We start from the raw sequence: 14,977 nt of genomic DNA on the forward strand, positions 1-14,977 counted from the left end.
TAGCAAACTGTCTATGCAGTAGTTCAGAGATTACCAAAGAACTGACAAGTTCCCTACAGCCATACACCAGTTTTAATACCAATATGCATCAGCCCATACTATAAAAAGATTCATCACAGACTCAGACCTTGGAATAAAACTGCTTTACTTATACTGCAGACAGTCCAACCTTTATACTCACGGGAAGAAAGCCTCAAAATGGGAGCCAAAGCCATAAATATTAAAGTAACACCCGAGAGGTAAACTCTTCAATAGCAGAACCAGCGTCTCCTGTAGAGGAAAGACAATAAATGGGGTGACTTTACAGTAGACAAAAGTGAAAGGCTTGAATGCAAATAGCTATACAGTATAATGAACATTAGACATGTGCACACTGAAATATTTAGTTTCGGAATTTCGTTTTCGTCCAAAAATTACATTTATTTAGTTACTCCCGAAATTCGTTTTTACTTATTTCGGTTTTCGTTAAAAATTGCATTCGTCCGAAAATCCTAATTAAGGTCGAAGCTGTCATTGAATGCTTATGGTGTCTGTCGAATGTTCAAAGAAGATTCGACAGAGCAGCTAAACTGTGCAACGCCATATAGTTTACCTGCTCCGTCGAATCTTCTTAGAACTTTCAACAGACACCATAAGCCAAAGTACTGTGTACTTAGTTCTAGATATTTTACTGCTCCTCCTCTTTGGTTACAATCAGCCAATAACATTCATCATCATCATTATTTTGATTCATCTTTCCTCCCCTACGTCGAATCTTTCCTCTCTACGTCGAATCTTTTCTCTCTATGTCGAATAATCTTGGACTAATAGAGCTAAGGTTAGGCACATTCGACCACAGGTTTGATGGACAGATTGTTATCGTCATCATCATGTCGAATCTCCTATCTATATCGAACTGTTGTAGCAACGAAAACGAAAATAAAGCATTTGTTTATGTCGGATCTTTCGTTTTTCGGACTCTGCACTTTCGTTATCGTTTGTTAAAACGATAACGAAAATACCTGAAATTCGGACGAAAATGCATTCGGACGAAAACGAATGCACATGTCTAATGAACATAGTTTTATTGGGCAAAAGTTAGCAGCATAGCTCCCAACTGTCCCTAATTTTGAGGGGCTGTCCCTAAATTTGGAACAAAGTTCTTCTATCCCTATTTCCTCCTCATTTGTCCCTCATATTGGTCGGATCTATATAGTTGTGTATAAAAATGCACTATTTATCAAAAAGTGTTTCCCAGTGCTAAAACTTTCATCCAATTTCTAAATGGCTGCATCTGTAAATTTCAAAAGCCAATATAAAGGACTAGCAGTAGTAAAAAAGCACTTGTGGGTTTAACCAATCCTTTTTTATGTACAATTCTCCTTTGAGGGGGCATGACAAGGGAAGTGCCCTATGCCTATATACTTTTGCTAATAGGTGTCCCTAATTCCCACCTCAGAAAGTTGGGAGGTATGTAGCAGTGATGTGCCACATGGGTCAGGATTTGGCCCAGCTATTTGTATTAATGACTAGGTTGACAGTGACAGCCTCTCCTTACCTACTTTGCTGAAAAGAAGCTTGTTGTTCATAGAGGTCAATAACTTAAGCTGAAATGTATGCTCACAGCTTAATGAGTTGGAAGATTGTCTTCCCCTCCCTGTCTGCCTGTTCTGATCAGAGGTATATTTACTTTAATGGAAACTGATGTGACGGGAATTCCTGTGCTCTTCAATCATCTAATCAAGCACAGATCATTTTGAAAAAACTTGTCATTTGTATGACTGGACGCTTTAAATTCACACACGTTCTACTGTAACAAATCAAGCCCAGGTTCAATGAACTTCTCCAAATATCGCCATAGCTTCACATTCAAGCAATTAAAGCTTATCTGATGATCAGGTAGGTCTTTCTAACAACGGCATTGCAAATAAAGCAGCTTGAGCTACTTGTCAGCTCACATGCAGGTGGCAAACAGTGAACAGGGGGATCAGAGAGGCTTGTGCTTAGTTTAGTGGCCCCAACAGGGTGGTTCATCCTCAGGAAGGCTCTACCTACCTGACTTCAGCTTGATGTCTTGTGCCAACTATAGAATTAGTGGCACCAGAGGTGCTAAATATTGAACCTATAGGATGCTAAGTGCAACACAGGTGATGCTGAGCACTAAAGGCACTTACATAAGAGACAACCCATGTCCCCCTGATGCTAAGTGATTGTTTTTTCCTAAATCTACAACGGTTTAGTTTTTACAACAGAGGTCCTGAAACACTTCTTCATTCTGTCAGCCTTAGATGGTCAATTTACTGACCCTGGCACTATGAATCCTCTGTGGGGCATTTGGCTCAGAATTCATTGAACATTCCATACTGCCAGACCGGTCCACGAGGAAAATAAACTCGCCGCAATTGGACTGCTCCTGTCCAGCTGGGAAACTCGGGTAGAAATTCAACATGGCCATTGACTCCGCCATAATGGACCCTACAGAACACAAGGAGAAAATACGATTATCAAAAAGACACTGAGAAAAATATGATTCCAGCATTTCCAGAAAAGCTTTTACAGAGGCCACTGAACTATTTTAATGGCCTTCACCCCTGTCACAGACTGTTGTTATTACCTGCAGATTTGTGTCTTTCACCAACAGAGTCATTTAGGGGTGGGTATATTTTTATTTACCTTCTTCTGTCATATATTTAAACACCCCCTCAGTTGCTCTGGGCATTGGTTTCCCTTAATCCTCCAGGCAATGGAACTACTCCAGCAACACAGGCCTAAACAAATTCTTTTCCTTGGATGGCATAAAACCCCTTCCAATTTTTTTCAAAACAAATACAAGTTCCCTACCTCCGAACCCTTTCAGTACTTCCTGGAGAACCTCCTCCTTACAGTCTGCTCCTCCAAAAACAGAAGAACCAGCTGAGTTTGGTATGTCATCATACTGTATGAACGGTTTTTAGAAGTCTGTATCAAGCGTCTCTTTCTGAATAGATCTTCAACTGAAAGGAGTTTCTGGGCCAACCCAGAGTGCTCCTCTGGCATTATATCCACCAGGTGGCCAAAGAAGACCATAAAACAGAATAACAAGGGCGGGCAATAAAAAGTCTGGGCTAGCCCGATCACTTCTCACTCTCACTATTTACCTTTGTCTCCAAAGGAGAGCTATTCTGGAATATGAACAGTGAAGACTTGAGCCAGGATTCTGCCATAGCAATGATATCTTCTGTTCTTTATTAACCACTTGCTTACCGGGCACCTAAACCCCCTCCTGCCCAGACCAATTTTCAGCTTTTTGCGCTGTCACTCTTTGAACGACAATTGCGCGGTCATACAACACTGTACCCAAATGAAATTATTATTTTTTCCCACAAATAGAGCTTTCTTTTGGTGGTAATTGATCACCTCTGAGTTTTTTTTATTTTTTGTTAACCAAATTAAAAAAGGGCAATTTAAAGAAAAAAAAATACAAAACTGTTTTATATTTTGTTAATGAATTTTGCAAACCTGTAATTTTTCTCCTTCATTGATGTACGCTGATGAGGCTACACTGATGGGCACCGATAGGCACTGATAAGGCGACACTGATGGGCACTAATAGGCGGCACTGATGAGGTGGCACTGATAGGTGGCATTGGTGGGCACTGAGAGGTGGCACTGATGGGCGGCACTGAAGGACATTGATAGGTGGCACTGAAGGGCACTAATAGGTGGCACTGATAGCTGACACTGATGGGTGGCAGTGATGGGCACTGATACAGTAGGTGACACTGATAGGCAGCACTGCTAGGCGGCACTGATGAGGCACCGATTGGCACCACTGGTGGGCATTGATAGGTGGCACTCATGGGCATTGATAGGTGGCACTGATTGCTGGTACTTATGTACTGGTGGGCACTGAATCGTGGCACTGGCAGGCGGTACTGTTGGGCACATATGAGGCTGCTTCGCCTCTTCCTCTTCGTGACCGATGATCGGCTTTTTTCCTCCTCATGCTGTCAGCGTGAGAAGAACAAAAAAACGATTTCCGATCTTCTGTTTACATCACGTGATCAGATGTCATTGGCTGACAGCTGATCACGTGGTAAGGGGTCGGGATCGACCCCTTACTCCGATCTATGATCACCCGAGTCTCATTGACTCGGGTGATCACAGCGCTTGCCACGCACGTCCCTCAGGGAGCGTGGCCAGCGTGCAAAGGGGAGGACGTCTATTGATGGCCTCCCGGCAAAGCAGATCCTCGCTGTAGCCGTCATTCAGCTATAACGCGGATCTGAAGGGGATAAACAAAACTTACAGCTCTCCTATTTTGCTTGGCATACTGTACTTCTAGCATTTGTGAACAGAAACTTAAAACTGCCATTGCATGTTAAAGTGATAGTAAAGTGGAACTTCAATCATTTTTTCATCTTCCCATCTATTAAATCTTCTGCCCTTCTTGTTTTAACATCGGTAGTAAATACCTTATACAGCCCACTTCTTGTTTCTTGTTTGGTCATTAGCAAAGGCTTATGACATCATGCACAGCTCTCTCTCTCACTCTCTTGAGAATTTGCCAGGAGGGGAGGGGGGGATGAGTCATAAGAGGGCCAATGGGAGCTGCAGAGCTGGAGGTGTGCCTCTGTGTGTCTGTGTAAATCCAGGAAGTGAACAGGCAGCAGCTTCAGCTGCCCACAGTTGAAATGGATGCAGCCAGACTCAGTAGAGGGAGATTTCTGCAGCATATTTGGCAAGTACGGAATCACAGTATACATAATAATATGCAAAGTGGTTGGAGGGAAGCTTCAGAATGGCAAAGATGTTTTCTTTACAAATTATGTGAGCAAACTGAAGTTCCTCTTTAAAGGTTTGTTTGTTTTACGTTTTTTTTTTTTGTTTTTATAAATAACAAACATGTTATACTTGTCTGCTCTGTGCAAAACCATTTTGGTTCTGCACAGAGCAGCCCCAATCCTCTTCGTCTCGGGTCCTCTGCAACCCGTTTGCTATGAGGGCACTTGTACGTGCTCCCTCCTGAGCCCCTCTCTATGCGCCCATAAGATATATAGAGCTGCATCTCAGCCCCACCCCTGCTCTCATCAGTAGCTCACTGGCTGTGATTGACAGCAGTGGGAGCCAATGGCTTCTGTTACATAGTCAGGTTAAAAAGAGGCACAAGTCCATCTAGTAGTTCAACCAATAAAAGGGGAAAAATAAAACTATACAATCCTATATTCACAATTCTATACCCACAGTTGATCCAGAGGAAGATAGAAAACTCCAGCAGAGCATGCTCCAATTTGCTACAGCAGGGGAAAAATTCCTTCCTGATCCCCTGAGAGGCAATTAGATACTCCCTGTATCAACTTTACCTGTAAATGTTAGTATTCAGTTATATTATGTACATTTAGGAAAGTATCCAGGCCTTTTTTAAAGCAATCTACTGAATTGGCCAGGACCACCTCTGGAGGGAGTCTATTCCACATTTTCACAGCTCTTATTGTGAAGAAACTTTTCCGTATTTGGAGATTAAATCTTTTTTCCTCTAGATGTAAAAAGTGTCCCCTTGTCCTCTGTGATGACCTTAACCATTTTCCTACCGGGCACTTCCACCCCCTTCCGCCACACCCCGGACGACAACCGCTCGGCCACGCAACGTCGCACCCAAACCAGTTTGGCAGTTTGACACGCCGCATCTCTGATCGTGGTAAGGAGCCTCTGACAGAGGCTGCTTACCACGTGATCAGCTGTGACCAATAACAGCTGATCATTGCATGAACCAGGAAGTTCCGGTAAACGGCATTCCTCGGTTCGCGCTGACAGGCAGAGCCGATCAGCGGCTCTCCCTGTCAGAGGGGGGTCTGATTATCAGCACAGCCCTCATTAGATGTTCCAATCAGCTGCCAATCAGTGCCCAACAGCTGCCAGTCAGTGCCCCCTCTATAAAGTCTCTCAGTGCCCAACCACAGTGCCAATCAGTGCCCAGCAGTAACACCTGTCAGTACCTCATCATCAGTGCTGCCCATCAGTGCCATCTTAGTGTCCATCAGTGCCGCCTATCATGCTGCTGTGTCTCAGCCAATAAGTAGAGAGAGACCTGGGACAGGCTACCGTGCACATCACTGGATCGAAAGGGAGCTCATATGAGTATTGGGGGGGGGGGGGGGGGGGGCGCAGTGGGGGTAGCAGCACATAGGTTTTTTTTTTAACTTCATGCATAGAATGCATGAAATCTTCAGCCTTTACAACCACTTAAACAAAAAATGCATGCTGGGTTGGTGGCACCACAAGGGGGCGGTGCCACCAGGTGGCCTCGCCACTTACCTATTTAAGAACTGTCGAACGGCAGAGCAGGCATTCGGCGGTTAGCTTTTGTGGCGGGTGCCCAACTCTACTGCCGAACCCTGGCACCAAAGAGACAGCAAATCCTTTGGTTGAGATGAACCTGATGACAAATGACTCCTTTTATCTTCCTGATGATGAAATTCCTATTACTGCCACCGGTCTAAGCCGTCCTGCATTACAATACCTACCAATAGTAGGAGGGCTGCTTTGGGTTGTTTGCTTGGATGCTCAAAGAAAAGACTGGCCCAAAATAGTAAAAAAAATTTTTTTTTTTTTTTTTTTTTTTTTAATTTAGCTGTATATTTCCTGTTATTATCATAATTTACTACCAAAGAAATACCCAAAGTAAGTTCTCCTACTTCTGAAGACTGATGTGTATGTTAGCTGTTATTTGTACCCGTAGTACAGCCCAAAAACAATGGTGCGAATTTTGCATTTTTTTATCCTACCTAAAACACACTGACATAAACTGACACTGATACTAATTAAAAAAAAAAAAAAAAATTAAGTTCAACCCAAAATTTGCTGACTGTGACCTTTGACCCTGACCTTGACCCTAACACTATCCCTGGCAAACCTTGATATTGTTATTTTTTTTTCTTTATTTTCTTTGTTTTGTCATTCATTTTTTTTTTTTTTTTTTACACACTTTGGTTTGCTTACAATTCCTCTCCTGCAAGGAGAGGAAGATACAATGTACAGTATCTTCCTCTTCATTCGGAAGAGGAAATAAACACAGGGGCGGGCTCACAGTGACTGATCACTGTGACAGCCAATCAAAGGCTATCACAGCGATCAGGTGACCCAGAACCAGCAGTCCCGGGTCCTAATCTTTAATACGAGACGTTGAGAGCCCGGTGTCTGTGCTGGGAGCGTGCTGTGAAGCGCGCTCCCAGCCCAAAGTGGGATAAACATATATGCGGCCCCACGGAAAAAAATCCCACTTCCATGAGGCTACATATATGTTTTACGTCGGCATGAATGGGTTAAATTAATTCTCCCATGATGCATTTAATGTCTAAATAGGAAGGTTCTAGCTACAGTCCAATTACATACAAATCAAATGATCTCAAACTTACCGGGGATCTTTTTGAAGCTAAAATTTGATCTGTATTTTCGGTGGACTAGGGACAACAATTTTTGTGCAACTATAACAAAAACAAAACAGATATATTACCCATTTAAGAATGTGAGTAGAAAAAAAAAAAGTTGTGGGGAAATCAAGTGACAGATGATTGGAGAAGGAAGGTTCAAAAAGACAAATATTCTGTGTAGCAAAATTTTGAAATATATGAACGAAAAAAGTTCATCCATGTGTCTTAGATTAAGAACAAACATATGATCAAATGTAAAATAATAAAAATGAAAATGATAGTAAGAGGATTAAACAATCTCAGGTAATTGCAACAAATTTTCTTCTTATGATTTTGATGACCTGATTTTGGTACACAGCTAATAAACCCTGCACGATTCTTCTCAGATGAGCCAAATAGGTTACCTCCATAATGTGCCAAAGATGGCTTTGAAAATTGTGGTGGATGAGGCTTTTCTCCATGGTCAACGCAATCCAAAAGCCCAATGGTGATTTTGAAGTTTTAAAGAGGTGTAATAGACATTTCACATACAGAACTTGAACAGAGCACAAAATGAAAGACTGGCTTTGGTTGCACCTCAGATCTCTGTTTCAGGAGCTGCAGAACAATGGGTGGATTAGCTCATATTTGGTGGGAATTCCCTGAATCAATTATTTCTGGAGCAGAGTCTGTCAATAAATATATACTGTACTGGGCGTGAATAGACATGTGCAAGACGGAAAAAAAAAAAAAAAAAATGTCGTTTCAGATTCATTCATTAAGTTAATAATTTTGTTTTGTCATATTTGTTATGTTAGAATAATTCATTTTTGGAATCTGTTACATATATTCATATAATGTTTCATTGATTCATATTGTATATTTGTTATTTTCAAATCGATTTGAAATTTGAATTTCGGAAGACGGCTATATTTGTTCTATTTTATTCTATTCTGTTCTAATCTATTACGTTTTTTTTCTATTCTATTCTATTTTTTCTGTTCTATTGTATTCTTTTATAATCTATTCTATTTTATTATTTTCTATTCTGTTTTATTAAATTCTTTTTTATTCTATTATTTTTTTATTCTATTTTATTCTATTATTCAGGAGCCTAAGTAAGGATCATTATCATATTTCAGTTTTATACCTTTGTTTATTTATTGCATGATGTTTCCATTTCAAATTCATATTCGGTTTACCTGGAGCAGTGTCATTTACGTTCATATGTAGCAGTTGTTGTAATGTGGACATTGGCAGAAAGGAGCGCTTTTACTGTAACAAGTCATTATACTGGGACGCAGATCGCTAGATGTCATGTCAGTTTATTTTGTCACCTGATGGCGTCGGTCCGGATTCCTGAGCGGCATCTGTAGCTCCAAGCCCCGCCTCCACAGTGACGCTGGGTTTGTTCACATCCATATAATAAGCCAATAATTCTACATCTCGATCAAACTTGTGACCCTCCGCCAGTGACACCTACAAAAGGTGAAATTACATAATTGTAAGTAATCCATCTTCAGTTTATTGAGGGGTGACATGAACACATGAGAGGACTGCAAAATTATAACAAAGGAGCTCTTTTTCAAAAAGAAAACGTATTTTGTCATTTTCTTTCTTGACATACAAGACTTGACAAATTTTAATCCCGTCATTGTGTAGTGGAATGTTGTAGATCTCCTATATAGATCTCCACAAAAGAAATGAGCCTTCATACTATTTTGTGTCCCGCTCACCTTGGCGCTGGTCTTGTCACTATCCGTGTACTCCAGGGGGGTGATATTACATTTGGACTCGATCTTGGCGATGCCGTACGTGGACTGGAAGTGAGCGTTGAGACTCAGCGTGTACGGGATCTCACCAATCGGCACCTGAGGACGTGTGGCTGTTATGCTGACATCGTGATCTAGAAGAGATAAAAAAAGGAAATATTTCACTGTTCAAAGTGCAGATCAGCCTCTGTAGGGAAAAACCGATTTCCAGAATCAAGAAAGGACCAGGGCGTGTGGGAGGGCTCCTTCTCACAACTGGTCTCCTCAAGGGACAAACTGATTCAAGTCAAGATTCTACATAGAGTGTATTTTACGCCCGTACGGTTACACAAAATCTACCCAGCTACTCCAGATTCCTGTTGGCGGCGTGCGGCACCCTCAGAAGATTTCATCCAAATTTTCTGGACCTGTCCACAGATAAAAACTTTCTGGACTGAGGTCACCACATTTATTTTAACAGTTACCACCATTCAAGTTCCACTGGTGGAAGTGTGTCTGTTGGGTCTTGCAAATCCACTTGCTCACCGCCGTGTGGCAAGAACCCTTCTGGGACTACTACTTTACTATGCACGCAAGCCCATTGTGCTTCGGTGGAAATTCCCTGTTGTACCATCCATTAATTTTTGAAAACGATTAGTTAACACAGCCCTACCATTATACAAGGCCACTTATCTATAGAGGTTGTGCTAGGAAGTTGCACAAAATGTGGAATATCTGGGTGGAATCTCCATCCACAAACACAGACTCTCTAGATGACTAGTGAGCATCACGCTATGCAATTCATCTCTCCTCGGTTAGTAGAACCTTGTGTATATGCCCCACCAAGTAGTTGATTGCCTGGGTACCTAGGTTCTAGGAGAGTGTGCTTCTCATCACTGAGCTTGGCACTGAGGGTTGTTTTGAGTAAATACTGTAATCCAGTAGGTATGGGTGGTGGGGGTCAGAGCGTACAAATTTTGTTGTTTTAGGATGTCTTAGTCTTGTTTATATTGTTTTCTTTAAATTTTAGTTCTAGTTTTGTTGTGTGCTAAGCCTGGGTATGCCCAAGAGGCTCTGTTTTGTACATTAACCGCTTCCCAAGCGTTGCACAACGATATACATCGGCAGAATGGCACGGGTGGGCAAAAGGGCATACAAGTACGTCCTCTTTAGGAATCGGCACTGTGCGCACGCGCCTCGTTCTCCGTGACCGTGGGTCCCGCAGACTGGATGTAAACAAAGCATTTCCCCGTTCGGCCTGGTGTCATGACAGAGATCACTGCTCCCTGTCATCGAGAGCAGTTATCGCTGTCATGTGTGTTAAAGCCCATCCGCCCCACTGTTAGAATCTCTCCCTGGGACACAGTTAACCCCTTCATCGCCCCTTAGTGTTTAACCCCTTCCCTGCCAGTGTCATTTACACAGAAATCAGTGCATTTTTATAGCATTGATCGCTGTATAAATGACAATGGTCCCAAAATAGTGTCAAAGGTGTCCGATGTGTCCGCCATAATGTCGCAGTCATGATAAAAATTGCAGATTACCACCATTACTAATAAAAAAAAAATAATAATAAAAATAAATTTTGCGCAAACCAATCAATATACACTTATTGCGATTTTTTTTACAAAAATGCAACAGGTACTGTGACAGGCAGGCATAGACATGTGAAATCAGTTTGATTCCGAATATAAACTAAGCCACATTTTTGGTTATTCGAAGATTTGGATCTATCCCAAACTCCGAATAAAATAGTAACGAATTTCAGTGAAATTTGTTTAATTTAGTTTCCTCTAATCGTTTTCTACTGAATTTCACATTTTTGCAACGATTCTAAATAGGACCAGTCAAAAAACGATCAACCGATTTCGAATTCTGTGTGAAGAATAGCTGGTTGTTAAGGAGCGGGCTGGGAAGCCGGCCGCCGCGTCCTTAACAACCGATGACTCATCAGCTGTCGGCGAGCTTCCCCACTGACAGCCAAAATGTATACAGAAGAATGCCAGCAATAAAAAAATTCTGAAAAATAACAGCGGGGGCCCCCCAATACAGAGCTAAGTGCTGGATCCTAGTAACTGTCAGTTCTTAATACTTTGAGTATTGGTGTCAGTGCTTGTTTGTTTCAAGACATTTCCTCTAGAGCAGGGGTCTCCAAAATTTATAAGCAAAGGGCCGGTTTACTGTCCTTCAAACTTTGGGGGGGTTGAACCTTTGCCAGTGGGGGAAGAAAAAGTCATGGCATCAATGTGAGTAAACAATGCCCCATTATTGGCATTAGGGGGCATCAGGGCTGTAGAGTGGGAGCAGTGTGGGGCCATGAGGCTTTGCAATACAGTGCAGAAAAAATTATCCCCATTCCACTGAATAGAACACAATGCATGCATTTGTGGTGCGGTAGTGCACTCATCAGTGGAGTTGCTATGGGGATGCGGCCCGCACCCGGGTGACACCAAGCCCAGACTGACACCGGCGCAGCATTGAGAGGAGCACAGTGGCTCCCTCCTCTTCCTCCTTCCCTTCCGAGATTTCTTTAGGCAATGTGCGGGGAGGGACCAAGACACAGAGAGACAGACAGGCCGGGTGCCCGAGGTCTGATCCTCACGGTCCCACACGCCACAATCGCATTCCTCTCCCTGTCGGCTGCACTCACTGCACACCGGACTATAGCTGCCTCCTCCTCGGCTCTGACATGACAAGTACACAGACCAGGAGGATGAGACGAGGAGGAGGAGGGACAGCGTGCTCCAGCATCTTTCCAGGAATCGGGGCTGAGGTCTGTAATAACAGGAGTCTTGTGGGACATTGTGATGGGGGGGAGTTCTTCGGGGCCTGGGACTGGGTAGGTAACAATTATGCTGCCAGGAGTACATTTTAGGGAGGGGGGTGGAGCTTAGAGGATATATGGTAGAAAGGTGCTTTGTTTTGGGTTAGAGAGGACTTATGCTAGAAGGAGGGGGGCAGATTTGAAGTTTGACACCCCCAGCACTATCCCTCTCCACTCCCATAGCACTCCTTAGCACATATCCTCTAACCCCCACCCCCCCTCAAATCAAAGATCCCATTCCAGTTCCATCCACCCCCCCGATTGATCCCATCTCGGCTCCATCCGCCACCCCAATCCCATCCTGGCTCTATCCATCTCCCTAATCCCACCCCGGCTCCATCCGCCACCCCAATCCCATCCTGGCTCCATCCATCTACCCAATCCCACCCCGGCTCCATCCACCACTCCGATCCCATCCCAGCTCCATCCACCACCCCAATCCCATCCCGGCTCCATCCATCCCCCCAATCCCATCTTGGCCCCATCCACCACCCCAATCCCATCCTGGCTCCATCTATCCCCCCGATCCCACCTCGACTCCATCCACCACCCCAATCCCATCCCAACAGCATCGACCACCCTGATCCCATCCCGGCTCCATCCATCCCCCTGATCCCATCCTGGCTCCATCCATCCCCCTGATCCCATCCCAGCTCCATCCACCACCCCAATCTTATCCCAGTTCCATTCATCACCCCAATCCCATCCCAACTCCATCAACCACCCTGATCCCATCCCGGCTCCATCCATCCCCCTGATCCCATCCCAGCTCCATCCACCACCCCAATCTTATCCCAGTTCCATTCATCACTCCAATCCCATCCCAATTCTATCTACCACCCCAATCCCATCCCGGCTCCATCCATTCCCCTTAATCCCATCCCGGCTCCATCCATTCCCCTTAATCCCATCTCGGCTTCATCCATCACCTCGATCACATCCCAACTCCATCCACCACCCCGATCCCATTCCAGCTCCATCCATTGTGGCAGGTTAAGGGGGGGAGAGCCGTGCCAAAGACCTAGCCTTCTCAGTGCTGGGGGGGTTGGTGGGGTTTGACACAATGTTTTACCGCACCAGGTGACACCATGTTTTACCATACCAGGTGACACCAACCCTAGTGACACCACTGGTACTCATTAGTACAGCGAGCTCCTCCTAAGCTCCCTAGTTTTTTTTGTTCAGCCCGCTGGGTTAAACTATAAAAAACTTACCGTGTGAACCAGGCTTTAGATCTCATTCATATTCTAAATGGCCATAGAATGACAAATATACAGTACCATGAATACCTACAGCCAGGATCCCAGATGTTTTTGTCAGCTGCTCAGCCTTATCACCTGAGTGATGGGCTGAAAAGAGCCACTGCTGTTATCTGCACATCCAGTGGTCCCCATGTTTAAGCTCCGGGGGACAAAGCAAAACACATTGGGGTATGGCCTGGCGGGAACCCGGGCTGAGGTCTCTCCCATCACTACTACATTACCATAGGACTCCATGGATGTACGGCACCAAGGATTTTTTTTCTCTCTTCCCTTCAGTGACTACAGGATCTGTGATGAGCTCCATCCCTCACCGGCACTCCTGCTGCACATTCGGTATCATCTACATTACTCCCCACATCGATTGAACCTGAGTGACACACTAACAAATCGTGGGTCACAGTGGTTACCTGCTGTCCGGGACACATTTCTGACCCTGGATGCAGAGAGATTTTATCCAAGGGCAAAAATGTATTCCTACCTGCAGGTCACCACTGGATGTGCAGATACATGTTTACAGCAGCAGACAGCCGCGGCTCTTTTCAGCCCATCACTCACATATTGTGGTGGGCAGTAAATTCAGTGATTTATTTAAACCTTTAAAAACTGTGTCCTAAGAAATTTTATGAAATGTTTTAGGAGAATTATTGAGCGCTGCCTACCACAGGATGGTGCACCTGGTCAATATGGTTGGCTTTTATTCAGTCTTAAACTGTAGTATAAACCCAGCTTTTGAACTTGTACCTACAAGTAAGCCTATAATAACACTTATCTATAGGTATAGTGAATATCTCCTAAACTTGTGGTGTTTAGGAGATATTCACATGGAAAGCAGCCGGTGATGTCACCGGTGCACGCGCTCTGAAGCGAGGAGCGCAGTTCGTTCCCATTTTTAGCGGACAGCCAGCTATAGCCCGCTGTCAGCTGACATAGCTCAGCAGGTCCAGGCTGTGGAAAGATCCTAAATTTAAAGTCAGGTTTCCCCCAGATGCCTGGAGCAGCAGTTCGCTCAGCCTCTCAGTGAGCCGCAGAGACCCTGAGCCAGCCGCTCCTGCCCCCTCCACAGCCTGGCATTCCAGTAAGCTTTGGGGAGGGGGGGAGGGCAGAGCCAGGGACTGACAGTCACCACTCTTTGCTCACTGAAGGCTGAGTGATAAGCGGTCTTTGATCGCTCTGTTGTTGGTCTTAGAAGCAGCTGGGGGCAGATGCAACATTGGATTGATGCTCCATCCACCTAGGTAAGTATATATTTTTTTTAAAAACATCGCTTTTAAAAGGAAAAAAAATCCCCCTCTCCCTTCTAAGAACCCTCCCTCCCCAAGCAAAGACTCCCACTGTGAAATATCTCCCTCCCTCAAATATCCCCCCAAAAATTAACCCCCCCTGTCTCTAAACTGAGACCCCAAAGCAAAAATATCTCCCTCAATCAACACCCTTTCCCCCAGCAAGTATTCCCAATTATGAAGAAAATCTCCCTTCCTCCAATCAAATTCCCTCCCAGAAGCAAATCCCTGCCATTAACCACCCCCTGTAAACTTCTCTACAAGAAACTCCCCCCTTCTCCAAAAGAAAACCCACCCGCCTTTCCTTATGGAAAACTTCTGCATCTCCAGCCTCCCTTCGGCTGTGTCATATGATAACTCGAGGAGGAATCTAGGAGTTCCCTCAACCATACACTGTCAAGCTGAATAGCTGTAAGTCAGCTGTACACAGCGCCTGTAACAGGGCGCCTCGCAGGCTCGCTTCGCTCGCCACGCTTTGGGCACGGCCTTGCTT

General features: G+C 44.3%; 1 protein-coding gene across 3 annotated transcripts in view; it reads right to left on the minus strand.

The window, feature by feature from the left end:
* The window catches only part of LOC141121656 (von Willebrand factor A domain-containing protein 5A-like), a 132,268-nt gene that overhangs the window by 57,665 nt on the left and 59,626 nt on the right, over positions 1-14,977 (minus strand). For all 3 annotated transcript variants that reach the window (XM_073611355.1, XM_073611346.1, XM_073611339.1), the window contains exons 5-9: positions 9,104-9,273; positions 8,705-8,846; positions 7,374-7,442; positions 2,285-2,454; positions 182-270 (exon numbers count right to left, since the gene is read on the minus strand). In XM_073611355.1, the coding sequence (XP_073467456.1) occupies positions 182-270; positions 2,285-2,454; positions 7,374-7,442; positions 8,705-8,846; positions 9,104-9,273 (640 nt within the window). The remainder of the gene's footprint in view (positions 1-181; positions 271-2,284; positions 2,455-7,373; positions 7,443-8,704; positions 8,847-9,103; positions 9,274-14,977) is intronic.

Source organism: Aquarana catesbeiana, linkage group LG01 (assembly GCF_042186555.1).
Source record: "Aquarana catesbeiana isolate 2022-GZ linkage group LG01, ASM4218655v1, whole genome shotgun sequence".
Lineage (NCBI taxonomy): Eukaryota > Metazoa > Chordata > Amphibia > Anura > Ranidae > Aquarana > Aquarana catesbeiana.